This window comes from Eriocheir sinensis, chromosome 43 (assembly GCF_024679095.1).
Source record: "Eriocheir sinensis breed Jianghai 21 chromosome 43, ASM2467909v1, whole genome shotgun sequence".
Lineage (NCBI taxonomy): Eukaryota > Metazoa > Arthropoda > Malacostraca > Decapoda > Varunidae > Eriocheir > Eriocheir sinensis.
This window is the reverse complement of record NC_066551.1, coordinates 14,613,931-14,639,708: the sequence shown is the minus strand read 5'-3', so window position 1 is coordinate 14,639,708 and position 25,778 is coordinate 14,613,931. Positions and strand designations below refer to the sequence as shown.

The following is a 25,778-nucleotide window of genomic DNA, read 5'->3' as shown; positions in this document are numbered from 1 at the left end:
AAGTGACCCAGACGGATTTTATCTTTAGTTGCTTCCGTGATATATGACTCTTGCTTGGTCAATGCTGCCCCCCGGTGCTCCTCTTGACCGAAGTCGTTGAATCTTGGGTTGATTTAAAATCTGGGCATCAGGTGGGTAATCTTCCGCCACTTGGCAATTGTTGAAAATTGTCATCGTGCTTCGGTGGGACTCGAACATGGGTTCCCGGACTCACCACGCCCGCACGCTAACCACTCGACCATTTTCTAGTAATAAGTATATATACTTACATGTGTAGGGCACTGATACGTAGGTATCATGCATAAAGAAATGTCTAAGGCACTGATATGTAGGTATCATGTATACAGAGAAGTGGAAGGCACTTATATGTATAGGTATCATGTATACAGAGATGGGTAAAGCACTGATATGTAGATTCAATGTATAGAGAGATGTTTAAGGCACTGCTATGTAGGAATGATGTATACAGAGATGTGTGGAATGTCTTGTGCAATTGCTGCTCAGTTTAGTGTCACATGTGAGGCCAAGTAATTTTGGATGTGAAGACAGCGGGAGATGTTTCTCTGAGTCTTGGTATTGTGGCATCCAAAAAGCAATCAAAAGTGCCATTTTGACGAGATCAGAGGGAAAATGAATGGTAAAGGTAAGCTTAGGACTGTGGCAGCTGCCAAACTAACAAGCTGTAGGCCGATAACCAAGAAATTGGACTGCTTGGTTTGGAGAGCATTAGCAAAGTGTTTTCCTTTTATTTTATGTCAAGGGAAGCAGCTCAAAGGCAACAATAAAAAAAAAGCCCACCAGACGCTGCTCCAACAATACACACCCACAAAAAAATTAGAATGGGAAGCCAAAAGAGCAGTCAAGTTCGGGTGGAGAGGTGTCTTGACACACTCCTTTTGAAAGAGTTCAAGTCGAAGGCAGGAGGAAATGCAGGCGAAGGAAGGCTGTTTCAGAGATTACCAGTGGAAGGGATTAAAGAATGAAAGTGTTCTCATTAACTCTTTCACGAGGGTTTGGATAATACAGGGAGGAGCATGAATATAGTCTTGCGCAGCGAGGCCGCGGAACAGGGGAGGGCATGTAGTTAGCAAGTTCAGAAGAGCAGTCCGCATGAAAATATCAATCAATCAATCAACGGGGGCATACGGCGGGGGACGTACCACCTCTCCTACCCTACGACGCCAAGTCCAGGGGTTCGCCCGGGCAAGTCTCCATGCAGGCCTCCTTCTCATCCCAAGTACCTACTGTCAGTATCTCTCGACGTGCTCAAGCCACGAACTATGTGGGCGTCCACTTGGCTTCTTGACTTAGGATAGTCTCTTAGAGAGACAACCCGCTAAGCAGGGTCAGCTTCTGGGTAGCGTGCCACATGTCCGTATAGTCGGAGATGGCGTTGACGTACTATGCAGGTAATATGTATAGTCGAATCATTCTCATGGAATAGCCGCCGGTTTAACACAGTCATTCTAGTGATATCCATTGATTCTGTGTAGACAGTTATTACCAAAGACATCAATTCACCTCTCCAAGTCCCTACTTAGTGTTCATGTCTCACAGCTACAGAGCACAAGTGACTTAACGATCCGGATCTTTGTCCTTCTACACAGGTAGCGACAACGCCATATACTCGTGAAGAGTGAGTCCATAATACTGTGGGCCAGGCTAATATGCCGTACGACTTCCTGCCGAGATTCACTGTCGTTTTGAACTACGTTACGAAGGTATGTATAGTTTTCTGAGATCTAAATGACCTCGCCACACTCATGAAAAGACTGAACTGTTTCATTTAGGAAGCCTCCAAACACATGTACTTTGATCTTAGATAAGGAGACCTGAATTAGTACCCAATCCATACTGGTGTTGAAAGGCGATGGGGCAAGGACAGCCCTGCCTCACTCTTGTGTTCACGTGAAAGAAGCTGGACAAGCTCCACCCCCTTTCCATGCACACACTTCACAGCACTCACACTCCCATAATACACGCAAGTCATCAAACCAATAGTCCTTGCAGGAATTCGTCGGAAACGCATGAGATCTCTGAGGTGCACTGAATTAAACGCTTTCTTGAGATCGACATAGGCTGCAAGCATCCCCTGTCGAAACTGGCTTCGGCGCTCCACCAGTACGCAAAGCGCTATATGTATATAGGACACGGTCAGTTGTCTGCTTGGGAGGCGTGAACCAACAGCGGCGGGATTTAAGAAATAAAAAAAGACTGCTAGTGAAAAGAGGATAATTGATGACACGAAGAGCCTTTGATTTCGCTTTGTCTAGGACATACATACTCCATAAGAGGGTGGACAAGGCCCCTGTATATGAACAGCATTTGAGAAGGAGAAAAGAACTGGCGGAGACGATACAGAACGCCTAACCTCGAGGAAGCTTATTTAGGGAGAAAGGAGATATGAAGTTTCAGGTTAAGATTTTGAGCAAAGGATATATCCAGAATCATTATTGTAGAAGAAGAGGACAGCTGTGTGTTGTCGAAGAAAAGCTGGTAGGTGTTTGGAAGAGTATGTCGAGTTAGCAGTTGGAGAAATTGAGTTTTTTCTAAAGTATTGAAGGACACCAGGTTACTTCTGCCGCAATCGGAGATGATAGCAAGATCTGAGGCTAAGCGTTTACAGTGTGTCAAGCCTAGTCTTGTAAATCATGTAGGGAGGGTCTTGAGTAATGCAGAGTATAGTCATGAGCGTAGGAGTGGATAGTACAGCTTGTTTTGTTTGTTGTGAAAAGATCATTAATGAACAGCAGAAAGAGTGGCAGATAGAACAGACTCCTGCGGGACACAACTGTTAATAGGTTTAGGTGAAAAACAATGACCGTCTACCTGACTCTACCACATGTAGATGGGCCGGAAAGGAAACTGGAAAGGAAACAGTGACCGTCTACCACATGTAGATGGTCCGGAAAGGAAACTGGATATAAAAGTACAAAGAGAAGGATATAATTGTGCCTAACTCTGCCAAAAGGTTTGGATATGTATACAGTAAAAGTCCCACATAAACGGCTAAGAAAGGATGACCAGGAGTCACTTAGAAAGGCAAGAAGATCACCAGTAGAACGCTCCTTGAGGAACCCATACTAGCAATCAGAGAGAAGCTCAGTAAAGGATTGATTCAAGAGCTTTAGAAAGACAAGAAAATATTGCTATAACACGGTAGTTTGAGGGATTGGAGCGGTCACCCTACTTAGGCACAAGATGTATGTAAGCATATTTCCAGCATGAAGAAAATATAGATTTTGAAAACAGAGACGAGTAGGATCTGGCAGGATGCCATCAAGGAAGCACAGTTTTCAAGAACAATAGGAGGCACCCCATTGGGCCCATAAGCCTTCTAAGGATTAAGACCAAAACGGACATACAAACATCGCTCTTGAGAAATATAATACCAGGCATAGTGGATTCAGAGAGTGCGCAGATAGTGGAATGAATATAACCTAATTAGTCCAGAGTGGAATTTTTAGAGAAGGTTTGAGCAAAGAGTTCAGCGTTAGAGATAGATGTTACAGCTGTGCTGCCATCAAGACTAAGGAGACGTGGGAAAAATAAAGAAGTAATACGCTTTGAGATATTTATGAAGGAGGGGGGGGGGTAGGCGAGGGATGGCTTTCCAGGGCCTTAGCAGTAAACAGCAGGCTTGCGGCTCACTGTAAGCGTAATGGTTGGCTTTTCATTGATAATTGGGACCTCTTCTACGAGAAAGGCACCTTATATGCCAAGGATGGTGTGCACTTGTCACTCCAGGGGGTAGAGGTTCTCGCAGACTCCCTCGAGCGATCACTTAGCACCCTGCAGGATTTTTTAGGGTAGGCGAGGGGGGAGGGCCTAACATCAGTGGCTATGCATCGCAGACTGGGACTAGGGAGTTCAGGATTAATCGAAAGGATGTAACAAAGGATGGGCTAACGGCTTATTACACCAACAGTAGGAGTCTCTGGAACAAGATAGATCTACTGAAGGGGAAAGCATGTGTCGAGAAATTCGACATTATAGCTATCACGGAAACATGGGTGGATACTGCAAACAAAACTTCATGTCGGAGTATGAAATAGATGGTTATCAGACGTTTCACAAGATAGAAAGGGAAGGAGGGGAAGGAGGGGTGGCACTTTATGTTAAAGACACACTGAAATGTTCCGCTAACAATTCTGTTCAAACAAATGGAGACCCAGAATCAGTTTGGTTGGACGTCCACAAAGGGAAAGACAAACTAACTCTGGGGGTTCTTTACAGGCCACCCAACCTTAGCAGGCAGGACACTGATACATTACTACAAGAGATTGGCAGGGCGAGCAGGAGTAAAAATGTCTGCATAATGGGGGATTTTTACTATAGGAATATAGACTGGGAAGGCAAGGTGGGTGATCTAGAATCTGAGGATTTTCTGAAAGTAATACAAGATCATTTTCTCAAGCAGACAGTAACTGAGCCCACCAGAGGTGACAACATTCTAGACTTGGTCTTAACTAACAATGAGAATATGATCAGTGAGCTAGATGTTGGGGGAGAATTAGGTGGCAGTGATCACAAGGAAATTAGGTTTAAATTAGACTGGGGGGTGACCCACGAACTCAACCCGGTGATGGTGCCTGACTTTAGAAGAGCCGATTATGAGGGGCTCAGAAGACACCGAGGAGGTAAATTGGGGAACCTTAGGGCTAGATGAGGGACGGATCTCAGGGCTGGAACCGGAAAGGCAGGGGAACCATGTAGAGATGACCTACAATAATTTAGTTAGCGTGATAGCAGAGGAGCAACGACAGCATATTCCTCACCAAGCACGTAGAAAGGAAAATAACGACCCTAAATGGATAACCCGCAGACTCAAGCATGCGATTGGCTTGAAGAGAGGAGTTTATAGGAAATTTAAGAACGGAAAAACTCACCTCAGGGTTAGGTATGTTGAACCATAGTATAAGGAGAATGGTCGACCACGCGCATCCCGTCGATGACGACACGAGGAGGGAACCTTAGAGGAAACTGGCACTCTCTCTCACGCGCGGTTCTTCTCCCATTCTCTTTCACAATTCAGCGGTAACTAGGTTATTTTCAAAGGAGGAAGTCTCTCTCTCTCTCTCTCTCTCTCTCTCTCTCTCTCTCTCTCTCTCTCTCTGTGTGTGTGTGTGTGTGTGTGTGTGTGTATGTGTGTACACCGTAGACGACTCTGTGTTACCACGCAATACGGCAAGGCTCCCCGCTGTGTGTGTGTGTGTGTGTGTGTGTGTACACGGCGGTGTGAGTGTGACTGATGAGTTGCCGATTCGCCCTGCTGTTTCTTATACTATGTGTTAGTCACGAGGAGGTAGGGGAGGATGCGCGAAATGGAACGAATTTTGGTCCTCCATTCGGTCGACCCTACCTTCTCAGATCATGTGTTGAAATAGCCAGGTCGGTGAAGAGGAACACCCGCTTAGCAAAGAGAAATTATGAGATTAGGGTAGCCAACGAGGCCAAGGGCGATCCCAAGGGCTTCTTCATATTGTTCAGAATGAAAACAAGGGAGAGAATTGGACCATTGAAAACAAACACAGGGGAGTTCGTTGAGAATGGAGAAGATATGAGTCAAATGTTGAATGACTATTTCGTCTCAGTTTTCACGCAGGAAAATCTAACAACCATTCCGGAGAGAGTTCAGGTATATGAGGGCGAAGAGATCGACAAGTTGAGGGATGTGATCATCACTAGGCAAGTAGTCCAGGATGAGATTGGTACATTGAAGAAAAACAATTCGCCGGGCCCAGACGAAGTATTCCCACGGGTTCTGAAAGAATGCAAGGAGGTTTTCAGTGGCCCACTTACCGATATCTTTAAGATGTTGGTAAATTCTGGGTATGTGCCCAATCAATGGAAAGTAGCTAATGCGACGCCGATTTTAAAAAAGGGAGACAAGTCAGACACCTCAAAGTATCGCCCAATTAGCTTAACATCAGTTGTAGGAAAGATGTTAAGAACATAAGAACATAAGAACATAAGAACGCAGGAGTCTACAAGAGGCCGGTAGGCCTGTACGAGGCAGCTCCTTTGACCCTAAGCTCCTGTGTATCTAACCCCACCTAATATCGCTGTCCATGAATTTATCTAGTCTATTTTTGAATGTGACAATTGTATTGGCACTCACCACATGACTGCTAAGCCTATTCCACTCATCCACCACCCTGTTAGTAAACCAATTTTTGCCTATGTCCCTGTTGAATCTGAATTTATCCAGTTTAAACCCGTTACTTCGTGTTCTACCCGGTTCTCTTACCAACAAAACCTTGTAGCCGGGAGCATTCGGGACCATCTAGAGAAGCATAATTTTTATTCGTGATTCACAACATGGGCTCACGAAGGTAGGTCTTGCCTCACTAACCTGTTGTTCTTCTACACTAAAGTGATCGAGGCGATTGACCGAGATGAAAACTATGACATATTATACCTAGATTTCAGTAAGGCGTCCCTCATCACCGGCTATTACTAAAATTACAGGCTCACGGCATAGATGGGAAAGTTTTGAACTGGATCAGGGCGTGGCTGAGTAGTAGGAAGCAGAGAGTGCAAATCAACGGTAAAAAATCTGAATTGGGCAGTGTTACGCGTGGAGTCCCACAGGGGTCAGTGCTGGGTCCGCTGCTTTTTATTATTTATATCAATGACTTGGACACAGGAATTAATATAATGATGTCAGTAAGTTTGCAGATGATACCAAGATCGGTAGAGTAATCCAATCAGACAGGGACGCTAGCGTTCTCCAGGATGAGCTTGACAGACTATATGATTGGGCAGGGAAGTGGCAGATGGAATTCAATGTCAGGAAGTGTAGCATTCTGAGTGTAGGTAGGAATAACCCCTCACACAATTACTCCTTAACTGACATTCCTCTAAGCATGTCTGGGTGTGAGAGGAACTTAGGAGTCCTAGAGAGCGCTGACCTCCATCCTAGGGCAAAATGCATTTAGGCTAAAAATCGGGCGAACAGAGTACTGGATTTCATCTCTAGGAGCGTCGGCAATAGGAGTGCTGAAGTCATCCTAAAACTTTACTTAGCACTAGTTAGACCTCATCTCGATTATGCAGTTTAGTTCTGGTCCCCCTACTATAGAATGGATATCAAGATGTTAGAATCTGTACAGAGGAGGATGACAAAGATGATTCAGAGGTTGAGAAAGTTGCCTTATGAAGATAAACTGAAGCATTTAAATCTACACTCGCTAGAAAGGCGAAGGTTGCGAAGAGACCTGATCGAAGTCTATAAATGGATGAAGGGTTTTAATAAAGGGGATGTCAATAAGATTTTGGTAGTAAAAGAGCCAGGTAGGACACGTAGCAATGGTTTTAAGTTAGACAAATTCAGATTCAGCAAAGACATAGACAAGAATTGGTTTACCAATAGAGTGGTAGATGAATGGAACAGGCTTGGGAGCCGTGTTGTGGGTGCCAATACCGTAGATACATTCAAGAAGAGGTTAGATTAAGTCATGGATAGTGAGGTAAGGTGGGGTTGAGAGTACAGGGGCTGCCTTGTATAGGCAAATCGGCCTCTTGCAGACTCCTTACATTCTTATGTTCTTATTCCGGGCGGAAAATGTAAAGTTCATGATTAGCAGGAGTGCGAAGGCTCTGGTATTTTTTGTGGGCTGCCTCTATCTTTGATAGCACGAGAATAAGCGTGAGTGAACCAAGGCTTTTTAGCATGAGTAGCAGATAAAAAAATGTGGGACGTGTGCCTCATTTCCAGAGACAATCATCTCAGTGATGCGCTGGGCACACACAGAGGGATCTTTCTCCTTGAAGCATTAATCATTTCACGGGAAATCGGAAAAGTTCAACCTTAGGTGTGTGAAGTCGTTGGTATTGGGCGAACAGGGAACACTCATGGCCGCCGTCCCATATCCAGAGGCGAAACTTGCAAAGCCTTGGAGCGCACTTTAGTATACAACTCTGTGATATTGCCTAACAGCTTTCACATGACAATTTAGAATATTTTTACTATGTCTAAAATGCAGCTCCAGTAATAAACTTTAAAACATGTTTCACTTTTTAGATATTTCTGCAACGTTTTTTATTTGAGAAAAAAGAAAAAAAAGAAAAAAAAAAGGTCTTCAATAGGCGCACCTAACATTACCAAATGTGGGGTACAAACTTGGCGGAGGGACTGTGTTTTGTGCGCCATTAAAGGTAATGGCTAAAGAGTAGCTTAGCCGGATATTTTGTTTTTATTTATTAATGATCCACGAGACATCCTAGAGTTAAAGCAAAGTATGTGCTTATCTTTGTATTCATTCATACACACACTGGTAACATTTCTGTGGAGTCTGATTCACTTATTAGAGTGAAATTCTATTGTGATAAACACTCACAAATTCGTGTCACTAGTAAAAATGAAACAAGTAATTTAAGTTTTGCCGCCATGAAATATACACAAATAGATAAATATGAAAGCTCACGAAGTCACAATAAGTGACATCACCTGCTTTGCGCAGTAAAAGTATGCTATTTTAGGTATTTGATACCCGCAATATGGCAGGCTGCTGCTGCCTCGGCCACAGATTATTGCCAGATTGTCGTACTCGGCCGATTATATTTCCCGACTTCCTGCCCCAAAACTATATTCTGGGCTAAAAAAAAGAAACTAATTTATAGTTATCGTTAAAAGAGTAAGATCCTGATGTTTCTTGGCAATAGTTAGGCGTCAGAAACCGTTAAATACTATGCTCTGAGTACGATAATCTGGCAACGGTGGCTATACGTATTTTCATATTATTGTTCTGTTGTTTATTGAATGTTGTGTTCAAGAAAAAGAATACTCATAATTTAGTTAGTTTTTGGTTATAAGGATTCTTTACGAAATACAAGTATAACATTACCTTCTTTTACTTAGGAGACGTCCTGAGTCCTGGATCGGCTATGGTATTGTTAGGTGCGCCTATTATCTCACCATGCGGTGGTAGTGGGATTAGTATTGAATTTTTTATTATTATTGCTATTATTATTATTATTATTATTATTATTATTATTATTATAATTTTTATTATTGTTATTAGAATTATTATTATTATTATTATTATTATTATTATTATTATTATTATTATTATTATTATTATATTTTTTATTAGTATTATTATAATTATTATTATTATTATTATTATTATTATTATTATTATTATTATTAGTAGTAGTAGTAGTAGTAGTAGCAATAGTAGTAGAAGTATAAAAAAAAGTCGGTTCATCGAAGTCTGAAGTGTGCATTATCGTGCGCTGGCAACCTGCTGTCTTACGGTGTGTCAGATTTCGGGGATAGTATAGGATAGCCTACGCATATTAAACAGTCGCAATGTCAATAATATGCAGGCAGCAATAACAAATACCGTTAATTATATGCGATATCGACTTTAAAAATATTAGTGATGTTGCAAACAGCTGTTTTGTTATTTTACAAGATCACTGATTTATAATTATTAAACAGCCTTGGAGCTGTCCACCACCGAGAAAATTAGCAGGTTTTGCATAAAAAATCAGCTGTTTGCGACATTACTAATTTTGTAAAGTCAAAATCAATATAAATGACGGTATTTGCTATTGCTGCCTGCATATTATTAACACTGATGACTGTTTACTATTATACATTATCCAAAGTCACTTACAACAAGTCAAGTCACTCTACCTACAAAACTGCTACCAGTACGCACAGGGGCGGTTTGGGGCGGAGCAGCAGCATGACGTCACTTGACACCAAATATCCGCCAGTTCACGGGTGACTAAAATTGCGGCCGGGTGTGCACTTTGGATGGGCATGCTCGTCTTCTTCCACCGCGCGTTCAGCAAGCCATTGATGAAAAAATATGCCTTTTTATTGTGCTATGCGTAACTGTAATTCCAATGCCTACAAACGGCGGTGTGGAGTGTGAGGGGGGAGGGGGGTGCCTGTTGAAATGATTTTTTTTTTTTTTTTTTTACAACAAAGGAGGCAGCTCAAGGGCACAAAAAAAGGAAACAATAATAAAAAAGCCCGCTACTCGCTGCTCCTAAAAAAGAATCATAAGAGGTGGCCGAAAGAGAGGTCAATTTCGGGAGGAGAGGTGTCTGACACCCTTCTCTTGAAAGAGTTCAAGTCGTAGGCAGGAGGAAATACAGATGAAGGAAGATTGTTCCAGAGCTTACCAGCGTGAGAGATGAAAGAGTGAAGATGCTGGTTAACTCTTGCATCAGGGGTTTGGACAGTATATGGATGAGCATGAGTAGAAAGTCGTGTGCAGCGGGGCCGCGGGAGGGGGGGAGGCATGCAGTTAGCAAGTTCAGAAGAGCAGTCAGCGTGGAAATATCGATAGAAGATAGAAAGAGAGGCAACATCGCGACGGAATTTAAGAGGTAGAAGACTTATCAGTAGGAGGAGAGCTGATGAGACGAAGAGCCTTAGACTCCACTCTGTCCAGAAGAGCTGTGTGAGTGGAGCCCCCCCACACGTGAGATGCATACTCCATACGAGGGCGGACAAGGCCCCTGTATATGGATAGCAACTGCGCGGGGGAGAAGAACTGGCGGAGGCGATACAGAAAGCCCAACCTCGAGGAAGCTGATTTAGCGAGAGAGGAGATGTGAAGTTTCCAGTTGAGATTTTGAGTTAAAGATAGACCGATGATGTTTAGTGTTGAAGATGGTGATAGCTGAGTGTTGAAGTTTCCAGTTGAGATTTTGAGTTAAAGATAGACCGAGGATGTTTAGTGTTGAAGATGGTGATAGCTGAGTGTTGTCAAAGAATAGGGGATAGGTGTTTGGAAGATTGTGTCGAGTTGATAGGTGGATAAATTGAGTTTTTGAGGCATTGAAGGACACAAGGTTCCTCCTAACCCAATCGGAAATGATAGCAAGGTCTGAGGTTAAGCTTTCTGCAGCCTCCAGTCTGGAGTCGTGTTCTTCCTGTTGAGAGGGTCTTCTATTGAAAGAAGTTGAATAATGCAGAGTGGAGTCGTCGGCGTATGAGTGGACAGCACAGTTTGTTATGGAAAGAAGATCATTGATGAATAACAGGAAGAGAGTGGGTGATAGGAAAGAGCCCTGTGGAACACCACTGTTGATAGGTTTAGGGGAAGAACAGTGACCGTCTACCACCGCAGAGATAGAACGGCCGGAAAGGAAACTGGAGATAAAGGAAGAGAGAGAAGGATAGAATCCGAAAGAGGGCAGTTTAGAAAGCAAAGACTTGTGCCAGACTCTATCGAAGGCTTTCGATATGTCTAGCGCAACAGAGAAAGTCTTAGATTAGTCCGCCTTTCTTCGTTTACTCCCCGTTTCTACATTCTCTAGTTTGGCACCAAGCAACGTCACGCATAAGCCACGCCTCTGCCGTGTCTCCTCCCACAAAGCTGTGTATGACTTGACTTGATATATGTGACTTTGACATCATCCACGAAACCGGAGTGAGCCACACGCTGCCTATTCAGCGTACACCCACGGCATCCAACATCGGTGGACGTTCCTGATGCCCACCATCCCCGGCATCAGTCCACTCCTCCGACCACTGGAAAGTGCCGTCAAGAATGTATTCTTGCCGGCGCTAGTGAAATCTCATGCTTTGGGGGTGGAGGAGAGGGATATGCTAGCACTTCCCCCAAGACTGGGTGGGATGGGGAGCACCAACCCTGAGAAGCTGGCTGATAAGGAGAACCAAAACTCCATCAGCCTTACCAGGTCACTCATCAACAGGATCATCGCTCAGGAGGCAGAGGGCGAGATAGACCAAACAGATATAAGAGAAATTAAAAGAAAAATCTCAGAAGAAAGGCAACAGGCCCAAAAAGACGTGCTGGACCGTCTTACACACCACCTGTCCACAGAAATGGGTAGAAAAATACAAACGGCACAGGAGGCAGGCGCCTCTAACTGGCTAACGTCATTACCAATCAGAGCAAAGGGCTTCAGCCTCAACAAACAAGAATTTGTCGACGCCGTTGCTCTGAGATATGGCTGGCCGATTGAGGGACTGCCTGATCTCTGTGCATGTGGATCACCAAATGATGTCACCCACACCATGACATGTAAAAAGGGAGGCTTCGTCTGTATTCGACACGATGAAGTGAGGGATCTGACAGCCATCATGCTCGGGGAGGTATGCCAAGACGTCACTACCGAGCCAGCACTGCTTCCCCTGGACGGCGAACACCTTCGGTACAGGACGGCCAATACCTCAAAGGAGGCACGGGTTGATTAAGTGCCAGCGGATTCTGGGTGCGCGGACAGCGGGCGTTCATGGACATCCGCATATTCGACCCGATGGCTGCCTGTCACCGTGAGCTGCCCCTGCAAGCCGCCCACCACAGGAACGAGCAGAAGACAAGGGCATACGATGAAAGAATCCAACATGTAGATCAGGGCAGCTTCACCCCCCTCGTCTTCACCACATCCGGCGGGATGGGTCCCAGGGCCCAATGCTTCTACGCACGCCTCGCGGAACTAATCTCAGAAAAGAAGCATCAGCCAAGGAGCCACGTTGTCGCCTGGATGAGGTGTCGCCTCTCGTTCTCCCTGCTCAGGTCGGCCATCCTATGTCTCAGGGGCACCAGACACTCTGGCCCAAAAGCCACCAACATCTCCAATATGGACTATGATGAAGCCACAGTGGTGGAGAGTGACATTAGGATGGGTCTGGAGTGACTTGAGTAGGGAAGGAAAGGGGGATCTGGACGTAATAGATGATAGGTGATTTAGTGCTAGGTAGTATTAGTGATATGGTTGGATGCCACAGTCATTAGCGAACAGAGTTGGGGCTAATGACCTCCAAGCTATGGAGCCCTCCATGATTATGTGTCGGGAAAATAAACATGGGTGGAGGTATCATTTATATTATAGAAAAAAAAGTAGTAGTAGTAGTAGTAGTAGAAGAAGAAATTAGTAATAGCAGAAGTAGTAGTAGCGGTAGTGTCAGCAATGTTATTATCAGGCTCAGTATTATCGTATCACTGTTCCAACAGCAGCAGCACGACAGCCGCTTCGGTGCTGGATGCCCTGCTGGACACGGCCATCAGTGCAGAATTTTCGTCCCCATTAGTGTGTAGAACAACGCCGGTCGACCCCCAGGCCTTGACCGAGGTCGAGCATGCAAAACTGGACGAGCTGAGTGAAGCCAACAAGGGCATATTGGCGCCACTTTGCGAGGATTACAACTTTAAGGTCAGTATTTATATAGGTACTTGGATTAGGTAGATAACTGCGTTCCTTATGAGGGCGTGTAAAGTGATTATTGCGCAGTAAATACATTATTTTGTCCATAATTATAATGGAAATAAAAAAGTTTAGTTCTCAACAAGGTAAAAAGCAAGAAAATCCTTAAACACAAACATATCATCTGGGTATGTATATTGAGTCTTTTCCCGGACTGATTTACTCGAGTTTCTCGTTTTTCTTACTTCGAAATCCGCTACAAAACCAAACTTTGGATAATGTGAGAGTGTTCCAGCACTTCCTTAAAAATCATATTATTGCAACACGATATCCTCATGAGTTGTTATTTTTCTTATAATTTCGACACAAATATACTCAGACAAAAATCAGGGATGGAGTTAATACAGTAGTGTACTATTCTAATGCGAATACAAATCCTTCGAATATTAAAGTATATGGATATGAATACGAATATAAATATATATCATTTACTTAAAACACGTCATGAGAGTATCGAGTATTATATACCGTATTAGATCAGTTAAAATAACATACAGCCATAACTCAGTATGTCACTCTAATAGCGTTTAAATTGACTTCACGAGTAATGAATCATGACTGGTGCCAACATGCAGTACTTGCTTGAGGGAAGTGTAACTGACTACTAATGGAAAACATACGCCTGGAGGAGCGTCGCTTCACTCACCCGTGGACTCCAACCCAGTCGGTCAACCCTGGTAAGGCTCATCGCAGTTGCCCCCTTCAAGGATCGATTTATGTGCTCGGCACGAGTTACGCGGACGTCCCCTGGGTCTCCCTCACTCTCATTTGTCTCGTACACAAACAAAACTATAAGCAGATCAACGTATAGGATGCTAAGCTGGTAACAGCATTTTTTTCAGTTTCATGAATTAATCGCTGGTCATTCCAGTGATACCATATGACCCTACGAAGGCACTTAGTGCCAAAGGCATCGACACGCCTCTCCAAGTCTCTATTCAGTGTTCATGTCTCACAGACCCATTCTAGGAGATTTCTATGTTCACCCCCAGCTTTGGCTTTCATCCTCTTTCACTGACCAGCCTGGTGAAGAAGCCTACAACTTTGCTATCCTCAACTATAAAGAGCAGTTGGTTCAACCCCCAACACATATTCCCGACCGCCTTGGAGATACGCCCAACATTCTGGACCTCTTCCTATCCTCTAATCCTTCAGCTTAATCTATCAAACTGTAATCTCCGCTGGGCTCCTCGATCGGATCATAATCTTATTTCAGCATTCTGCCCTATCGCTGCTGTGCAGCCTCTGGATCCATCGAAGAGGCGATGCTTCTAATATTTTGCTTCTGCTTTGTGGGACGACCTGAGGATGTACTTTTCCGATTTCCCGTGGAATGATTACTGGTTCCAGGAGAAAGAACCCTCTGTGTATGTCCAGCGCATCACAGAGGTGATTGTCTCTGGAATGGAGGTACACATTTCACGTACTTATTTTACGTTTCCGCCCGGAATCGTTCCAAATTTATCCTCCGACTTACCAAAAACTCTTTCATTAATAGAAAATGCCGCAACCTTGATTTTTCTTATTCTTCCCGAGACTTTTGGCACCTAGCCAAAAATATCTCCTCCAATTTCACTTCTTCATCTTTTCCTCCTCTTCTTAGTCCTGACGGCAGCAGTGCCGTCAGGTTTTTTTATGCTCTCTCTGGCCTCAACCCTTAGAAGGGCCTGATGGAGTGCCTCCTATTGTCCTTCCGTGCTGACACCCTGGCTGGTCAAACTCTTTCGTCTCTGCCTGTCAACATCTACCTTTCCTTCCTGCTGGAAGTACGCCTCCATACAGCCTGTGCCTAAGAAGGGTGACCGTTCTAATCCCTCAAACTACCGTTCTATAGCTATACTTTTCTGTCTATCTAAAGCTTTTCAATCAATCCTTAACCGGAAGATTCAAAAGCACCTATCCTCTTCTGATCTTCTATCTGATCGCCAGTATGGGTTCTGCATTGGGCGTTCTACTAGCGATCTTCTTGCTTTCTTACCTGACTCCTGGTCATCCTCTCTTAGCCGTTTCGGTGAAACTGTCTCAGTTGCGCTAGATATATCGAAAGCTTTCGATAGAGTCTGGCACAACGCTTTACTTTTTTTCTAAACTGCCCTCCTACGGATTCTATCCTTCTCTCTGCTCCTTTATCTCCAGTTTCCTTCCCGGCCGTCCTATCTCTGTTCTGGTAGACGGTCACTATTCTTCCTCTAAACCTATCAACAGAGGTGTCCCACAGGGCTCTGTCCAATAACCCACTCTCTTCCTGTTGTTCATCAATGATCTTTCCATAACAAACTGTCCTATCCACTCTTACGCTTATGACTCTACTCTGCATTATTCAACTTCTTTTAACAGAAGACCCTCACAACAAGAATTGCAAGACTCTAGACTGGAGGCTGCAGAACGCTTAACCTCAGATCTTGTCCTTATTTCCGATTGGGGTTAGAGGAACCTTGTGTCCTTCAACGCCTCAAAAATCCAATTTCTCCACCTATCAACTCGATATAATCTTTCAAACACCTATCCCCTCTTCTTCGAGAACACTCAGGTCTCAGTTTCTTCTACAAAAAAAAAGTGATAGCGCCACTATAAAAAAAAAAACACTTGCCTGCCCCACGACGGGCTAGGGGTCAACTACCATTCGGGCCCCTCAAGAAAGCCTACCAGCGCTATAGGCTGGCACGTAAAAAGAAAAAAAGAAAACTTGAAACTTCACATCTCCTCTCTCACTAAATCAGCTTCCTCGAGGTTGGGCATTCTGTATCGTCTCCGCTAGTTCTTTTTCCCTTCACAGATGCTCTCCATTTATTAGGGCCTTGTCCGCCCTCGTATGGAGTATGCATCTCACGTGTTGGGGGTGGGGGGGTGGGGCTCCACTCACTCGATTCTTTTGGACAGATTGGAGTCTAAGGCTCTTCGTCCCATCAGCTCCCCTCCTCTTACTGACAGTCTTCTACCTCTTAAATTCCGCCGCAATGTTGCATCTCTTTCTATTATCTATCGATAATTTCATGCTGAGTGCTCTTCTGCACTTGCTAACTGCATGCTTTCTATCTTCCCGTGGCCCCACTGCACTCGACGTTCTACTCTAGCTCATCCCTACATTGTCCAAACCCCTTATGCAAGCGTTAACCAGCATTTCCATTCTTTCATCCCTTTCACTAGTAAACTCTGGAACAGCCTTCCTTCGTCTGTATTTCCTCATGCCTATGACCTGACCTCTTTCGAGAGGAGTGTATAAAGACTCCTCTCCTTGACCTCTCTTTTTATTCTACACTTTCCTTTTGTTGCCCTTGAGTTGTTTCATCTGCTGTTAAAAAAAAAAAGACACGGAGCACAAGTGTCTTAAAGATTCGAATCTTTGTCCGCCTCTCTCTCTCTCTCTCTCTCTCAATAACGCTATATACTCGTGTTGAGCGTGTCCATAACACCGTGAGCCAGGCCAATCCGTCAAGTATCTTCCTGGTGAGACCCACCATTGTTATGCACTACGCTACAAAGGTGTGTGAAACTCCTCACCACATGCAGCAGACTCAGCTGTGTCATCAAGTAAGTCACTAAACGACTGGACCTTGGTTTTGGATAATAAGACCTACAGTCCTAGAGCTTCGCCTCCTCATGCAGCATTTCGAGAGCCAATATCATGGACTTCAGTGAGTCCGCGAAACGTACATCATCATCAGCAATTCTCCTAATACCCAGTCCATCTAAGTGTTAAAAAGTGATGAAGGAAGGACGCAGCCTTGCCTCATTTCTGACTTAACTGGGAAAAAGGCGTGAGACACCTCGCCCTCACTTTACAGCACTTTCAGCCCCAGAGAAAGGCCAGTCATCAAAGCAATAATTCGTGCAGGACAGCCATGGATCCACAAATTATCCTATAGTGAATCACGATGTACTGAACCAAATGCCTTCTTGAGTTCGACATAGGCTGTGAGTAACTCCTATCGAGACTCAAGTCGACATTCCATGAGGGCGCCATCCAATCAATTGCTGATAAGGGGCGAGAACTCATAACCCTCAGGCCACTAGAACTTTAGTAGATGGGGTTGAACTGGCATCAGTAGGAGATGAGCGTGCATTCTACCCGTCGTACTAAGAAGTGTAATACTACGGGATTGTTGCAGTCCTGTCTCTCCGCTTTCCTTTTCCAGATAGGGACAACTAACCCCCTTTTCTAGTCAGGAGGAATGGCACCGGACTACCACACGACAAATATCACTGCATGCATCTCATGTATCATGGCGCTACCGCCGACTTTCAGCATCTTTGCGATGCCTTTACAGACCCCAGCTGCCTTTACACCCTCAATCTTCCTCACGACCTCTCACCTCCCTAAGAGATGGTGGAGTTGCGTCTATTGGTGGAGCAGCAGCCGCCATTTGCAAACCAGCCAAAGAGAGGTGCCCACTTGAGGGCTCTCTTGTGTACAGCTGCTTAAAGTGCTCTGCCCAACGATCCCGGTACGCATCCGTGTATGATGCTATTTGACCTCCAACCGTTTAATTAGTACTCGTCTATGATGTGGACTTGGAGAAGAGTTTCTTCAGAGCTCAGAAGGAAGGTTTAAGGGCGTTTGCATTAAGACAACCCTCGACATCCTCCTCGAGACCCCTGATATACCTCTCCTTATCCCTCCTCTGATGGGCTGTAGTCCTTCGTGACAGTCCTAAATCGCTCCGATTCCCTAGCCAGCCTGGCAGCAAGACTCTCTATATGCTCTCTATATTCTCCATCGAGATTTTGAATGACCTCCAATGCACTACCCGGCAGCTTTGGGAGTTTCACGTTTAAAGGTATCTCACAACTCCCGAGGGTCATCAAGAGCACCAAGCACATCAAACCCATTACCGACTGCCACTGCAAACTCCTGGGCATACGCCTAGACATTCACTTTCTCAAGACAGAACTCCGAAGGGCTGCCTAATGCTAATTTCTTGAACCCGATAAGTATCCCCATCAAAAAAAGTCTGTGGTCGGTCGCAAAAAAATCCGGAAAACCATACAGTTCTGAAGGAACTTCCAACGTATACTAACGAGGATGTAATCGATCTCCTTTGCCACACCACCATAATTGCTATACCATGTCCAGCGGCGAGGCTCGCGTCTCAGGAACCATGAACCATCAATCCTCAATCCTCAGCCATCTGGACTTTGTAAAGTCCAGAGGGAAATAACTGTTTACGTTACTGGTGCCAGAGCATTGGGAAACAACGCACACTTGCATCCAATTCTGTATGTACCACTAACCTTAGTAAAGTCCCCCAAGGCAATGAGTGTGTCACGTGGGGGACACTGGTCGACTATATAGTCAAACTTGGCATAGAGCATCTCTTCCTCTCCACATTCTTATGTATCAGTATGGGCGTGTGCTGCAATTAAGGGGAGGCGGTGGCTGAATGGTTAGCGTGACGGCCCCGCGTTCAGGAGCTCCAGGAGGGACGCGGGTTCAAATCCTGGCCGCCGCACAGCTGAGGTTTTTCAGTCACCGCCGAGTGGCCTAAGACTACTCACATGCTACCCTGAAGACCACCCATCAACCCGGTCTCTAGATAACCTCTCCAAAGAGAGGCTCAAAGATGAGTTCCGGGGGGCAGCATGAGCCAACATAAGATGGCTCCACTATAAACATTCCCCTGCGCCAGAACGGGCTGGGCAAACCACCAGGCCCCACCGGGAAGAAGCCTACCGGCGCAATAGGCCGCGACGTAAAAAAAAAAAATAAAAAAACGAGATGTGAAGCAAAATGTATACTTCAACCTGACAAGTATCACACGCTCATGAATCGAAGTAACCTCAACAAGACAGGACTGCAGTTGGCTAGAAATGGCTATACCTACGGGTACCATCGGTCTGGCCTGATCAGTAGTAGGTATCCTCAGTTGTAGGTATCCCCCCACTACTGTTTCCCACCAACTTTGGCTTTCAGCCTCTTTCACTGACCTGTCTGGTGAGCAAGCCTATAATTTTGCTCTCATCAATGATTTAGAGCAGTTGGTTCATTATCCTACACGAATCCATGATCGCCGGTTAGAGACTCCCAACACTCTATACCTCTTCCTAATCTCTAATCCTGCAGCTTATTCTGTCAAGTTCTCTCCGTTGTGCTCCTCCGATCATAGCCTTACTTTTGCATTCTTTCCTATCGCTCTTGTACAACCTCTGGATTCGCCGAGGAAGCGGTGCTTCTGGCACTATACTTCCTCTCGGTAGGATGACTTGAATATGTACTTTTCGATTTCCTGTGGAATGATTACTGCTTCCAGGTCGGAGTAGCCAACTTTTCTCCTACATCCAAATTCATTCAAATCTTATTCAGTGTGATGTATGTAAGGAAATGAAATTCCCACCACCTACTTCTTTATCTTTCCGAACTCTTGAGCAGCGGTTAGCTTGTTTAGCTACAAATCCGCGGACCTGGGTTCGAATCCCGGCCCGGTCAGTCGGCGTGCAGCTTACTCAGCGGTTCGTCGTCTCTTTCGTGCTCCTCGATAAACGGGTACCTGAGAAACTCTAGGGGAGGTAAAATGTGCTAACCCCGCTGTCACATTGGCCCTATATTCCTGGATAATGCTTCCCACGACAAGTTCAAGGGCCATTGTGACGGAAATGACCACCGAGGCCACGAGCAGCTATAGCGTATGCTCCAAACTTTAACTTTTACCTTATAGTGGAGTACGGGAATGGGGGAGATGATTAGGAGGATAATGTGTTAAAAGATGTCGAGTAAGACAGAGCGTACCAATGGATAGGACAGTTTGTTTTAAAAAAGATCCTACACGAAGCAATGATCGCCAGTTAGACAATCCCAACACTCTAGACCTCTTAATTTCTACTCTCTAATCCTGCAGCTTATTCTGACAATGAGTTCTCTCCGTTGGGCTCCTCCGCTCAAACCCTTACTTTTGCATTCTTTCCTATCGCTCCTGTACAACCTCTGGATTCGTCGAGGAAGCGGTGCTTCTGGCACTATGCTTTCTCTCGGTAGGATGACTTGAAGATGTACTTTTCAATTTCCTGTGGAATGATTACTGCATCCAGGTCGGAGTATCCAACTTTTCTCCTGCATCCAAATTCATTGAAATCTTATTCAGTGTGATGTATGTAAGGAGGAGTAGGAATAGGTAGGAAGACACCTACCGAAACGGGCGCAAACTACTCCCGGTGAGGTATATATGGGAAGCGATGAGGGTGCTGAAGCCTTCCAAAGACCCTTCCCATGTCCTTACTATCCGTTTCCCTATTGTCTCATCAACACCAGAGAGTAGTTCAGCATGCTCTCTAAAGACAGGTTCTCTCTCTTTCCACACCACACTACATTCACACAACATACACACCTTTTCCCAAAATTCAAAATTCAAAATGGAATACTTTATCAATGCCTCGGAGTCCCCGCCCGGGAGGGGGGACTACAAATTCCCCCAGGGACGACTCTTCTTCTGGCTGCCGACTTGAGAAGTGTCTTGATAACTCCTCGAACCTTTTTCTTATCAATTTCTGCAACATACGCGGTCTTCGTTTTAATTTTCATTCTGTGGAACACCATCTCTCCTCCTCTAAACTTCACCTTCTCTTCCTCACCGAAACACAGGTTTCTGAGGCTACTGAGAGCAATCTCTACTCTGTTTCCTCCTGCTATCTCTATCCTAAATTTCAATCCAAAGCTGGATGTTGCGCCTACGTGCGCAACGACATCACTTGCTCTCGTGCCCACGACCTGGACTCTTCAGAATTTTCCACCATCTGGCTGAGACTTCATTGTCATTTTATTACTAAATACAGCTGTGCTGTTTATCTCTCACCTAACTCTACTAACTATGTAATATTCTTTGACTACTTGAACTCTAAAATGGAGCATATCTTGACCCACTCTCCCTTCGCAGAAATCTCCATCCTAGGAGATTTCAATTTTCACCACCAGCTTTGTCTTTCATCCTCTTTCACTGACCAGGCTGGTGAACAAGCCTACAACTTTGCTCTCTTCAACGATCTAGAGCAGTTGGTTCAGCACCCTACACGTATTCCCGACCGTTTTGGAGACCGGCCCAACATACTAGACATCTTCCTTACCTCTAACCCTTCTACTTACTCGGTCAAACTGTTCTCTCCGTTGGGCTCCTCCTATCACATCCTTGTTTCTGTATCCTGTCCTATCGCTCCTGTACACCCTCTGGACCCACCGAAGAGGCGATGTTTCTGGCATTTTGCTTCTGCTCGGTGGGATGACCTGAGGATGAAGATGGAATGAATATTGCTTCCAGGAAAGAGACCCCTCTGTGTGTGCCCAGCGCAACACATAATGAACGTTCCACGTACTTTCTCTACGTCTCATGCTAAAAAGCCTTGGTTTAATCACGCTTGTTCTCGTGCTGTCAAAGATAGAGAGGCAGCTCACAAAAGGTACCAAGGCCTTCGTACTCCTGCTAACCATAATTTTTATATATCTGTCCGGAATCGTGCCAAATCTATTCTTCGACTTGCCAAAAACTCTTATAAATAGAAAATGTCAAAAAGTTGCTTTTTCAAATTTTTCCCGTGACTTCTGGCATCTAGCCAAAAAATATCTCATCCAATTTTACTTCTTCACCTTTCCGTCCTCTCCTTAACCCTGACGGCAGCACCGCTGTCTCATCTATCTCTAAGGTTGAACTCTTTTCTCAAACTTTCTGTAAAAACTCAACTCTGGACGATTCTGGGTATATTCCTCCTACTCATCCCCTCCTGTGTCTCCTGTATGCCGTTATTAAGATTCTTAAGAACGATTATTCTGGCCTCAACTCTTAGAAGGCTTATGGACCTGATGGAGTGCCTGCTATTGTCCTTAAAAACTGTGCCTCCGTGCTGACACCTTGCCTGGTCAAACTCATTCGTCTCTGCCTATCAACATCTACCTTTCCTTCCTGCTGGAAGTACGCCTTCATACAGTCTGTGCCTAAGAAGGGTGACCGCTCCAATCCTTCAAACTACCGCCCTATAGCTTTCCTGTCCTGTCTATATAAAGCTTTTGAATCATTCCTTAACCGGAAGATACAAAAGCATCTTTCCACTTCTGACCTTCTATCTGATCGCCAGTATGGGTTCCTCAAGGGACGTTCTACTGGCCATCTTCTTGCTCTCTTAAGGTGCAGTCACACTAGCTACTGATATCGCTGGATCCAGCGGTACGGCTTGATCGGCTAGCCATTTGCGCTGCACAAGCGATTGATACCGGCTGCTTTGAGCTATAGATACGGACCGTTTGCACTGGCCGTACTGCTAGCGATAGCGGTAGCCGAATGGAAGGTAATAAGAAACTCGTTTATTCAGCATACATGCGATCAAAAAAATATTCCATTTCTTTCTTGGGGAGGGACTTTAAATGCGTAATAAAAAGCTAGACGACAATACAAGAAAATATCCAAATGTATTTTTTTTCTTTAATGGAAATATAATATTCAGTTCTCATTTGACCTCAGTGACTTTCAAACGGGTCACCTATACAGCAAGAGCAAGAGCGAACACACTTGCCAGCCATGGTCTTATCCACTTTCGTTTCACTTTTCTTTTCTTCTTTAAGTCCTCACTGGCTACAAAACAAGTGGCAAGAGTAATTGTGGACAGAGCGAATCCAAGAAGTGCTTCCTCCATAGCGGCTAGTGTTGTTACGTTATGTTGTTATGTTATTTAAATTTCTTTCTTATTTTAGTTACTGGTTTGTTTATTAATATTACGTAAACATTTATTCATTCTAAAATATTTGTAGGAGGGCAAAACAAAAACAAGTCACATTTATACATTTTATTACACATACTATCATACATATTTCCACACATATTATCACACACGGTATTTACTCGCCCACAGTTATGTCCTGCCAGGCCACTGCTCCCCGGGTGTTGTAGTAGTCCATGAGGTAGGAGCGGATATTCTTGGGGTCTACGATAGCTCTTGGGTTCCGCAGAGGGTCGATTGGGACGATTTGATCGCCCTCTTGCCATTCCCCAGGAACAAGTTGCGAGAGAGGAGGTGGGCTCTTCAGCTACCGGTGAAGAAGTGTGTTGCACCCCGGATTCTCGTGCTTTTATATGCCACATATACATTAGATGATCAGCTGTCAGAAATCTTGGCACTGTCGGAGAATTGTCCCCGACATGTCGCCGACACTTCGGGGACATACGAAGACAATTCGAAGACATGTCGCCAATTATTTCACGGCAAAAAAAGTTAAAATTTCAGATTTTGAGGTCGGCGACATGGACGCCGAATAGTTGGCGACATGTCTCCGAATTGTCTTGAGCATTCGCCGACATGTCGCCGAATGGTCACGAACTGTAAGAATCCTGGTCATGTCGGCGAACTGGTCGCCGAATTTTTTCACGAACTGATTCGGCGACAAGCTCGTGGCAAAAATTCGGTAGTGTATTTGGGGGTTAATGCAGCGGCCACACAGAAAGCGAGAAAGATAACGAGAGCGAGAGCGGCATGGGGAGTTTGTGTGGCTTCACGAAAAGCGAGGCGAGGCGAGGGTTGTCATGGCAACGAAGCCCGCACACCAGTATCAACTAGTATAGCCTAAAACCCACCCCTGTCGGCTCGTCGGCGCAAACGAGGGATAAGGTGAAATGTTTTTATAAATAGTTCCGTGCTTTATTTATTTGGCTTTTCTCTATAATTTGGAATTGTTTATTTTAGTACTCATTTAATTGCCGCTGCAAATGGTAGCTATATGTAAAATGTGTTATAAACATTACAGAGTGATTATTTAACTTCAACTCGTCACTATTTATTTAGTTCCTGTTTTATTGAGTTTTCACAAACATATTCGAGTTCTCCAATCACTGCTGCGTCTAACGGTGTTAACCAAAATGTCCTATCTAACGTATGAGTTGAGTTACGGCAAATAATATGGAAGCATGTCTGTGATGTCACACATTCTGACCGTGCAATCTCGCGCGAGAAAAGTTATCGTCAACTCTCCTCTCTTTCTCTCTTATGAACACGCTTTCTCGCCATTACCTGCTCGCTGCCAGTGTGGCCACCTCCACTGATTAGTATGTATTAAAGTTTCTCTCTCTCGCTCTCGCCCGCTTTCTCGCTCCTTGTGTGGACGCGGCCTAAGGCTTTTCGTCTCATCAGCTCTCCTCCTCCTACTGACAACCTTCTACCTATTAAATTCCGCCGCCATATTGCCTCTCTTTCTATCTTCTCTCGATATTTTCATGCTGATTGCTCTTCTGAACTTGCTAACTACATGCCTCCTCCCCTCCCGCGGTTACGCTGCACACGACTTTCTACTCATGCTCATCCCTATTCGGTCCATTCATACCCTTCACTGGTAAACTCGAACAGCCTACCTTCCTCTGTATTTCCTCCTGCCTATGACCTGACCTCTTTCAAGAAGTGTATCAAGACACCTCTCCACCCGAAATTGCCCTCCCTTTTGGCTACTCTTTACTTTGATCTTTTATGGGAGCGGCGAGTAGCGGGCTTTTTTTTTGTACTCTTTTTGTTGCCCTTGAGCCGTGTTCTTTGATGTAATAAAAAAAAAAGAAACCCCACGACCAATTTTTTCTTTGAAAAATTATTTTATATAAATTACAGGGTGGTCTTTTAAATGACCACTACCACATAAAGTACAGGGTAACATTGTAAGTGAGATACTTCTGTTCTTAGAAAAAAATGACAAAAAATTTCATATGACGTTTATTATTCAAAACAATCTGAAGATCCATTCTTTTATGATTTTTTTCCCAATGGTACGTGAAAAAAAGAGGAATTTCGTTGAGACATATACATTAAAATTCATTGCATATAAAAGCAATTCTGTTTTTAGCTTACTACTATATTTTTTCATGAATTGCAAAAAATCAATCCATGAATTCACTTTATCTTTCCACAGTTATATAAAATTTGGTTTATAGACTGGCAGACTAAACGGTTTATTTACCAACTGCGTAAAATTTGGTAAAACATTCTCTCTTAATGTTGCATAGAGGAGCTTGACAAACAGTGCATTCCCGAAGAGTGCGATGGGGGTCCTTTTTCGTGCTGCAGAAATTACAGCGTCTGTGGCTAACAAGCCTACTAGGAAGATGGTCAGATTTATCAAGCCTTACCTCTTGTGGTAGTTTTGTATTTTTTAGCATTCTCACTCTCCATGTGGGAAGGTTCACCTGAAGGTTCCTTTGGAGGTTTTGACTTCATACCAGCTACGCCTGCTAGACCATGAATGACACTGATTTTGAGCATTTTCAATATGAATTTATCATTATGTAAACTAGAAAATACGTCAAAGGAATTTACCACTGCAACATCTAGGAAACAGAAGATCCGATGCCACCACTTTTTACTTTTCCTATCACATTGATATAATGCTCTCAGCATATCAGATTTATCTACAAAACCCATATTCTTATTATAGTCAGTGTTAACTTCTGTTCCACCTACGAAAAGTAGTGTTCTATCTTTTTGACGCCTATTTTACTGTCGTTCATGTGATGGATTGTGCATATTAGATATGAAATATACAGCTTTGTTGTCAATCCATTTAGTTATTGAAATACCTGTAGGTTCCATCCTCCAGTTAAAATATCCTTGCTGCTTGCCTTATTATCAGA

At 44.3% G+C, this 25,778-nt stretch overlaps 1 protein-coding gene across 5 annotated transcripts in view; it reads left to right on the top strand.

The window, feature by feature from the left end:
• The window catches only part of LOC126980192 (nuclear hormone receptor HR96-like), a gene marked incomplete in the record, with an annotated part of 172,268 nt that overhangs the window by 111,438 nt on the left and 35,052 nt on the right, over nt 1-25,778 (top strand). For 3 of the 5 annotated variants that reach the window (XM_050829815.1, XM_050829817.1, XM_050829819.1), the window contains 1 exon segment: nt 12,951-13,149. In XM_050829815.1, coding sequence (XP_050685772.1) covers nt 12,951-13,149 — 199 coding nt within the window. 5 annotated transcript variants of the gene reach the window in all.